The sequence below is a fragment of the Cynara cardunculus genome (genome assembly GCF_001531365.2).
Source record: "Cynara cardunculus var. scolymus isolate 2C chromosome LG 12, CcrdV1, whole genome shotgun sequence".
Taxonomy (NCBI): Eukaryota; Viridiplantae; Streptophyta; class Magnoliopsida; order Asterales; family Asteraceae; genus Cynara; species Cynara cardunculus.
In genome coordinates, this window is record NC_037539.1 from 27,088,147 (window position 1) to 27,098,036 (window position 9,890).

The 9,890-nt window shown below is 34.2% G+C and overlaps 1 protein-coding gene across 2 annotated transcripts; it reads left to right on the forward strand.

The window, feature by feature from the left end:
- Nucleotides 1-2,763: 2,763 nt before the first annotated feature.
- LOC112522990 (G-type lectin S-receptor-like serine/threonine-protein kinase RKS1) lies at nt 2,764-9,410 on the forward strand. 2 transcript variants are annotated; one of them, XM_025132377.1, is made up of 7 exons: nt 2,764-4,058; nt 7,236-7,373; nt 7,749-7,933; nt 8,016-8,226; nt 8,316-8,553; nt 8,651-8,798; nt 8,896-9,410. In XM_025132377.1, exons 1-7 carry the CDS (start codon nt 2,777-2,779, stop codon nt 9,208-9,210), a joined length of 2,517 nt encoding a protein of 838 aa, XP_024988145.1. In that variant the 5' UTR covers nt 2,764-2,776; the 3' UTR covers nt 9,211-9,410. The 2 variants fall into 2 exon arrangements, with proteins under 2 accessions (XP_024988145.1, XP_024988146.1); XM_025132378.1 differs by lacking the exon at nt 2,764-4,058 and having other exon boundaries at nt 7,318-7,373; nt 7,737-7,933.
- The last annotated feature ends 480 nt before the right edge of the window (nt 9,411-9,890 follow it).

Genomic DNA, 9,890 nt, shown 5'->3' on the forward strand with positions numbered 1-9,890 from the left:
GAGATTACTTCATGGTTTCAGTCACGAGTAACTCTAAGATGGTAATATCTATTGTCCTAAAGTAGAGATGCATGAGATTCCTGACATGAAGTCAGTTGTGCTTTGACCATACTCCAACGTTGTCCGTAATAGGATGACCATAAAGGGTATGATCAGGTATGACATGATTAGTGGGGAAATCTATGTAATCAAAGCTATTTGTTCCTTTCACCTAGTAGTGAAAGCGATATCCCTGGGCCCCTTGATGATTTGGTGCTGACGCTAAATGTATGGCCATACTTAGACTGAATTGATATTGAATTAATTATACAGTCTATTTTAGGTCACCACAAATCTTTATCAAGAAACACAATCTTGAACAAGTTATAGATTGACATTAAACCATGTCTTACGTTCATATGGATATCTAGAACAAAAGGGATATTTGATTACTTACCTAAAGGACTGTTCTCAAAACCATCTGGTATTGATTACAGCGATGTTGTCTTGGATGACACATCCATGCTCACTTTAACGTGACAACATGACCAYTGTCTTGGTCATTGAATTCTGTTGAGAAATGTGCAAGTGGGAGTCTGTTGGAGATATGCCCATTGTCACAACATAATTCACATTGCATGCTCCTATTGGGTCGCATGCAAAGTCCAAATAAGGTGCAAGAATAAAACGTAAGGGACTAAGTTTGTTAAACATCATGTTTGATGGTTTAAATTAGAAACTTATAAAAGATATAAGTCRTCCTTAAAATACTTTGTAAATTGAAGGGTTTAGCTTGCAATTTACCAAAGTTAGAGGGGTTGATTTGAAACTTCGAGAATGCACTCAAGTATGCATGGCATGGGGACTTGTGCCACTTGAGTGGCTCTTTTTTTCTTCTCTTCTTTATGGGTTTGGCCGTACCATACACAGACACACAAGAAAAGTTCTTTTTTTCTCTCTACACACACACTAGTGTGTGTTCTTGGTGTTCTTGAGCCAAACTTGAAGAAGATAGGGGACTCTCTTGCACCTATACTTGGAGCTTTGGGTGTGAACACATAGAGGAACTCTCCTTTTGGGTTCTCCTTGCAAGTGAAGGTCGAAATTCTTTTGTCTATCTCTTGTTATGTTGCTTAATCTATTGTACATTGGATCCTTTTTCTTGTTGCATGTATGTTTTTTTTTGTTATATCCATCCTCCAACAAATGTTTGTTTAACTCATACTTTTAATGTTTGTTTAACTCATACTTGCCATGTTTGTTTAAATCTAATGTTTGTTTGTAATAGAAATTATGAAGTTTGAACATGGATAATTAAATGTTGTTATACTTTAAATGATTCATTTATGTTTGTAAGTATGACGAGTCAAATAAGAAATTATCGAATTTGGACGAATATTGAAGAAACAAAACTCGTTGAAGCTTTACTTACTATGGTAAATACAGGAGCATTTAAAGCCGATAATGGCTTTAAATCGGGTTATTTAACATTTCTTGAACAAGCATTAAAAGAATCTTTGTCGGGCTCCGGGATTTTAGGGAAACCATACATCGAATCAAAGTTAAAAATAATGAAGAAAGACTGGACTGTTGTGCATGACATGATAAGTGGTTCATATACTAGCGGCTTCGGATACGATAGTGTGAAGCATTGTGTCGTTGCGGAAGACCAAGTTTGGGAGTCGTATCTTCAGGTACATGCTTAAAAGAACTTGTTATTTATATTTGCGTAATATATAATCATAGTTATATGTATATTTATGTTATTCTATTATGAAATAGGTCCATAAAGGGGCGGGAAAATGGAAGAACAAACCGTATCCTTTTTATGAGGATCTTTGTATTGTATTCGGAAAAGATCGTGCCACATGAAATAGAGCAAAAGATTTTGTTGAGGCGAAACAGGAGGTGCGTATAGAAGATCAAACACAACACATGAATGACGAGTCCGATGACGTGATGGCAACTAGCAATGTTCAAGGTGGGAATGCAAATATGCAATCTGAAGAAACTTCAAGTACGCGTGGTAAGAAGAGAAAACGTCGAGTAGATCCCATGGCTGGCAGATTTAGTAATGCGATTACTAAACTTGGAGCAACTTTGGAGAAAATGGCGAACAAACTTAACAAGGGGGTCGAACGAGAAGAAGAATTTGATAAGAAACGTTCGATGATCACTTCTGAGATATCAAAAATGCAGACATTTGCCCAACCAGAAAAGTTTAAAGTAATTTCATTGATAAGAGACGATTCCGAAAAGGTAAACATGTTTTGGGATTTGAAAGAAGCGGATAGGGAAGCTTACGTCAATTGGGTTTTAAATGAATGAAAATTTTGGTGGGTAAATGTGTGGTTTTGGAAGAATAGTTTGGTAGTTAAATATCATTTATAAAGTAATGGATTTCTAATCAAATTCCAATCCTGCAAACCAACCTCAGGAATGGATTTTTAAATCCAATCCAATCCAAATCCCTCTTGCAAATCTAAATCTATCAGAAACATTCCTACAAGCCAAATGCATCTTAAAAGTTTTAGTCAAATGCTTTATAGGATAGTATAGATATAGATATATATACACACACCGGACGTACCTTTTCATATTTATATTTACGTGTAGAACGGGGTGAATATTGAACTGTTAAAAAAAGTCATGAAAATGATAGAAACAGCTCCCAGGAATCAGCTATTTTCTGTGATTCTGTAGTGTGATATATATCACTTTTCCAAATCTTGCTTCTTTAGAACCATTTACACAGACAAGCAAGCAAACACATCTGCTCAATAAAAAGAAAAAGAACATGAATCAACAAAAAACCATTCTAGCATCTGTCTTCATGTTTCTGTTATTCAGGTTCTACACTTGTACAGACACCATTACACTCACTCGACCCCTTAAAGATGGTGATATTTTGGTCTCAAGTGGAGAAAATTTTGCACTTGGATTCTTTAGCACCACAAATTCCAGCAACCGTTATTTGGGTATCTGGTATCACAAGGTTTCCGAGCAAACTGTAGTTTGGGTTGCTAACAGAGATAATCCGATCACTAACTCATCCGCTATACTGTCCGTTCACCCATCCGGAAACCTTATTTTGCATGAAAGAGATGATCAAAGGTTTGTTTTCTGGTCATCCAACGTCTCCGGAGTGGCGAATGACGGTTTTTCGGCTCAGTTGTTGGATTCAGGGAACTTAGTGTTGTTTCAAGGCGAAAATAGGCAGGTTTATTCATGGCAAAGCTTTGATTATCCTTCGAATACCCTTCTTCCTGGGATGAAGTTCGGAATGGATCGGAAAACAGGTTTGAAAAGGATGATTACGGCTTGGAAATCTAGTGCGAACCCCGCCATCGGAGAGTATTCATATGCAATGGAATTCCTTGGGTCAACTCAGTTGTTCCTGTACAAAGATATGACGAAAATTTGGCGAACCGGTTCATGGACCGGCCACGGGTGGAGTGGTGTACCAGAGATGACACCCAATTTCATCTTTAATGTTACTTACGTAGACAATAACGATGAGGTTGCAGTAGTTTATCTTATACGTAACTCATCAATTTTCTCCAGATTAGTCGTTAATGAGTCTGGGATCGTAGAAAGGCTAACATGGCACAAGGACAATCGTAGGTGGATCGGGTTCTGGTCTGCTCCAAAAGAGCCGTGTGATGGCTATAGCCATTGCGGTCCTTTTGGCATTTGTGATCCATACAAATCAGGTACTTTCGAATGTGACTGCCTTCCCGGATATGAGCCTCAAGCGCCACAAGACTGGTACTTAAGGGACGGATCCAAAGGCTGCAAGAGAAAGGCCGGGACTGAAATGTGCAAGAACCAAGACGGGTTCGTGGAGCTGGCACGTGCGAAGGTACCCGACACATCTACGGCACGTGTGAACATGAGTCTGGGATTAGAAGCGTGCGAGGAGTTTTGCATAAAAAATTGCACGTGCGAGGGGTATGCAGTTGCTGATATTAGAGAAGGCGGGAGAGGGTGTATAACTTGGTACGGGGACATGATTGATACACGGACGTTTTCAGATGGGGGCCAGTCTTTATATATTCGGGTGGATGGAAAGGAATTAGGTACGCCATAAATTCTCTTGTTTAATGTCATTTTAATCATTGAATATAATTTTTATTTTGCGTAACATAGTTTTCTACATTAATTTTTTTGATATCATAAATATGACATCCGTAACATTTACATAATAAGTTTAATGTGATAATGGATGAAAATACAGCATACTTTTGTTTGGTCTTTTATTTATATAATGTATTTTGATCTAAAATTTTGAACTATCATGGTATCAAACCTAAATTTACAAGTTTATAGGATTCAATTTATAGAATCAAAACATAAAGGGTTCTATCTAAAAGTATTGTTATAAGTTTATAGGACGTTTTTGAACGTTTTAACAAGTTTTTTAGAATATTTTTAATACAAATCGTTTCATTAGCTATTTTATAAGTGTCCTATAAACTCGTCTTTTCATCGAACACGTGTTTTTGTAAGACATTTTTTTTTCAAATATTATCCTATAAAATAGCTAATACGACGCTTTGTATTAAAAGTGTTCTAAAAAATTATTAAGACGCTAAAAAACGTACTATAAACTTATTACAACGCATTTAGATATGACTCATTATCTTTTGGTCATATAAAGCAGTCTATTAGGATGTTTTAAAATTGATAACGTCCTATAAACACGATTTTGTTGTCGTGTCATATATAAGATACCACAATAAAGATTTTCAAAACACGTTATACAAAATTAAAATCAGCTCAAAGTAGGTTGTATTCTCGTACAATTTAATTTAAATATAATTAAATAATATTTAATTTTAGAACTAATATTCCTTTATTCTTATAAAATAAAAATATATATTTATCGGTAGAATTTATAATCCTAATATATTTTTTGTATGTTAGTAATCCTTAGTTGCAATTTATACATATATATTTGATCAACAAGCTATCTATTGAACACTGATTTCAAAATTGTAGGTCAAAAATAATATATTGTTATTAAATATTATTGCGATAGCTGAAATGACGGATTCTCCTGCTATATTACAATACCTCGTTTTTTTCATAGAGCAGCTCTGACTGGATATTTTATGTATCATGAACGACACACTTCAATTATTTATGATGATCCCAAACTTATTTTATGTTTTTGATATAAATTGAATAATATATATATATATATATATATATATATATTAAATCTATAATTACATCAATATTAAAGTTGATGTTAAGAGTACTATTAATAATCAATATTCATATATAATTTTATCAAAGACTAGAAATGGAACACTCAAAGTTGAAAATGATAGAAAAGGATCATTTATTTGTGATCAGGTCCCCATCATTAAGAAGGGTTATAGTTTTATGGCTATAAAAATTATCTTCCATGTGGTCATATGCTATTGGTTCTTTCATTCATCAACTTTGGCTACCAATTCATTAAAACTACGTTCAATTCAATCCCTTTCGATTTGGAATCGTTCTTGATGTATTTTGCTTCTATTTGTATTTTAAGTATCTATTTTTATAATTTTGATCAGGTTTAAGAAAAATTATAAAAAAAATCAACACCTTAATAAATGTTCATCTATACGTTATGCACATGTGCATAAAAGTAAATTGCCCGAGATGCACAAGTGCATATAGAAACCAGAAAATACTTTCAATTACTTATAGGGCAAATTGCATGAAAAAGTAACGTACTTTAACTTTATTCCTATTTTGGGTAATATACTTTCAAAACTTATATTTTGGTACCTAAGATGTAAAATTTTAAACATTTAAGTACCCGGATAAACGGTTGAAGCATTAACCAGTTATCATATTGATGTGTCGATTGATGTGGTATCCAACTCAATATTATTTGCTAACATGGTTAGTGGCATGATTTTTTTTTTAAATCTAAAATTACTCTTTTTTTTAATCTAAAATTAGTCTTCAATTGGTTATTCGGGTACTTAAATATTTAAAACTTTACATCTTAGGTACCAAAATAGAAGTTTTGAAAGTACGTTACCCAAAATAGGAATTAAGTTAAAGTACGTTATTTTTTCATGTAATTTGCCCTTTACTTATATGTACATGTGCATACCATAATGAACGATTATTAAGGTGTTCTTCGATTTTTCATATTTTTTGGGTTTTCCCCAGAACGTCACTAGCTAAACTATTTTAGAGATTTTGGAGATTAGGGGGGAAATTTGTTACAACAGCTATGCTGAACTTTGCTCTAAAATAGAGAGAAAAAGAAGACAGAATAGATAAGTTTCCAAATTTTAGAAAAGAGAAAAATATATAGCATAGATGTTGGAAATGTTCTAAAAAGTCGCTACAAAACTGAATGTTTTAGTATATCCAACCGCCCTTGAAATGGTTTTACAATAAATCATTAGGACAAAAATGATCCAACTAGCTAGTTTTATAGATAAAGTTGGACAACACTATAGGACACATAAATCAAACCGTCGTATTAACATTTTTATAAGATGTGTTATTCATAACTATTTAACTTTATAAAAAAAATTAAAAAAGCTAGAAGGACCACCTTAAAAGTGTCATATAACACTAATAAAATATTTACTTTTTTAATTCTATTAAATTGTTCAACTTCATTCATAGATATCTTACATGTTATGTTGTTAAATTATGTCATGTAAACTTATTATAACCTTATAATTTCATATAACATAAACTTGTTTGTTCTATAGAATAAGTTTTTCAAAGCCCCAAGAGGCAATGCCCATGGTAACCTCCATTATGTACTCTCATAGGGATAGGATGTCCGGTGACGGTTCGGCTTCATTAAAAAACCATCATGTTGTGGTAAGTCGTCGAATTGTTAATTATCACGGATGCGTTAATGCGTAACAACTTCTTCTTCATCTCTTAGAACATGGTTCCAAAGTTAACTTTTTTCTAATAAAGAGATGTTGAATTGTTAAGATACTAAGGGAAAGGATGGTTTGAGAAGTGGAGTTACAGTGAGAAGTGTAAGAAAAGATTTGAACCCTTGATTATTTTTAATCTCATTCTCATCAATGAATTGCGCTTTAGAAGAGAATTGATCCGGTCAATTAGGATTAATCTAAAGGTAGAGATCTTTTCTTATGCATCTTACTATAACTTCTATTATCACTAGAACCAACTCAAGATATAATACCATTTAACAATAATCATCTTTAGTATTGGCATAAACATTGCTTTGGTTAATGAGGTCTAATGTGTTTCAGCCAAGTACTCATCAAAGAAGCCAAAGAGTTCTGGAAAAAATCTATTTCTGGTCATCGGGATGCCGGTGATTGCAGCGGGGATTTTCCTTTCGACCTGCATTTGTTGTTACATAAAGAAGAAGAAGAACAAGAAGAAAGGTATGTTTCTCTTTATTTCAATCTCCATTAGTTGGTTCGTCTTTGGTTACACAAGAGTTCAACAAATTCCCTATTTAACATTCGTTAAACGGCTGGAAAAAATAATGGAAATCCCATCAAGAATATGTAGAATGAAGAACGTTGATAATAGTATAGTATGTTAGATTTGATTTCATTTTGCGCAAATCATGTTCAAGGTAAGGGAATGTTTGGTTGGTTTTCCGTCAAGTCTTTGTCTATGTGGGTTAATCTCTTTGTTTCCATGTTCAAGATTAGAATTTACGCCCCAAAGAAGAAGGAAACTAACAGATATGTATGAATACACTTAAATTGTTTTTGCTAATGCTTGATTGTTTGTTACAGCCAATCGAAGAGAACATGGAGTTGGGTTCAGTTTCACAGTTGATAGCTTAAAATCCCAGGATGGATCATTCATGGCGAAGGATATGGGCGAAAATGTTGATTTGCACGTGTTTGATCTGACGACAATAGTTGCAGCAACTCATAATTTCTCTCCTTCAAGCAAGCTTGGAGAAGGTGGATTTGGCTCAGTTTACAAGGTAATCTCTTGCTAGCTTAATTATGATCGATCATATATAAGCTTTGTATGAGTTTTGTTAAATTTCGTGTCAAAATCTTCAGGGAAAGTTAGCAAATGGACAAGAAATAGCCGTGAAACGATTATCACAAAGTTCAGGTCAAGGGATGCAAGAATTCAAGAATGAAGTCACATTGATAGCCAAACTTCAACACAGGAATCTCGTAAGGCTTTTCGGATATTGTTTTCATAGAGAAGAACAGATGTTAATCTACGAATACTTACCAAACAAAGGCTTGGATTCTTTCATTTTCGGTTCGTTTTCTAACCCCCCAAACTTCTCCTCATATCCTACTATTTTCTCAACCTGTGATATTTCCAACTGAATTGATTGTTTCCTATAGATCAAGAAAAAGGGCCTCTTTTAGATTGGAAAAAACGGTTTCAGATAATTCATGGAATCGTTCGTGGATTGTTGTATCTTCATCAGGATTCCAGGCTCAAGATCATCCACAGGGATCTGAAAGCAAGCAATGTTTTGCTAGATGCAGATTTAAACCCTAAGATTGCAGATTTTGGAATGGCAAAAATATTTGGAGGGGATCAAGACGAAGCTAAAACTCGTAGAGTTGTTGGAACATAGTATGTTTTAATGTTGATTAGCAGTTTTACACAACTCGTTTTTGTTAAATTTACATCTTGAATCAAACTAACAAGGATGCAATATATGTGATTGTAGTGGCTATATGTCTCCGGAGTATGCAATGGAAGGCCTTTTTTCAGTGAAATCCGATGTGTTTAGCTTTGGAATTCTACTTCTGGAGATCATCAGTGGCAGGAAAAACAATAGTTACTATCTCGAGAATGCGGTTAACTTGATCGGGCATGTAAGTAACTAACTTTAGGTTTCATCGATCGCTCTTGTTTTATGGATCGTCTATCCCTCCAAACAAAGTTCAACGACATCCTCATCGCGTTTTTCAGGCTTGGGACTTATGGAAACAAGATAAAGCATTGACATTAGTCGATTCATCGTTGGGAGATTCATTTGATGATCATGAAATTCTATTATGTATCCATGTCGGGATTCTGTGCGTCCAAGAATCTGCTGCTGATCGGCCAACAATGACAGACGTAGCATTTATGTTGAGTAATCGCGAAACAAAGCTTCCCTCTCCTAATCAACCCGCTTTTATATTCAGGCAATTGAATTACGGCACAGACTCAGCATCTGCATCGGCTAGTGGGGGAGTTAGGTCCGTCTATGATGAGAGTATCACCATCGTTCGAGCTCGATAATTTCAGAATCCCTTGAAATCGACCACTTTGTTCGTAAGTTGCACACAGACCAATTCGATGATCAAGGCTTGAACGTCGTGAATCAAGTTGTGCATTTTGTAAGAAGTTTCAGTAGATACTTTACCACAATATATGTATGTAATGAGTTTGCAACTTATTTTGATACATGCTTTGTTTAGTAAATGCAATAAAGTTCCCGTTAGAGGTGCTCAAAATACCTACAAGGCCACTAATCCAACCCCAAAAAACCTAAAAAAAACTCAAATCGAACTAACCTGACACATAGTTGATACAAAATTAGATCAATCCGCGTTTATTGGGTTGAAATTAGGTTAGATTTCTTTTGAACTCAACCCAACCCGATACACTTTTATGCTATATATTTAATATGATTTTTAAGTCCTTAATTAACATATATATATATATATATTAGACATTAGACCAATCCATAATTAGCTATATTTAAAATTATATTACAATATCAATGGTAATTTTATTTTCTTATTTAAAGGAACCATCAACTTTTTTTTTGAGTTTGTTAGTCTTTTTTGTATGTTATCATTTTGATTTTACTTCGTGTAAACAAAAATACTTAGCTAGATTGTAAAATAATATAGCAAAGTTTCAACTCGTCCAACTCAACCAACCCGCACGACTTAGGTTGGGTTGTTGTAGTTTTT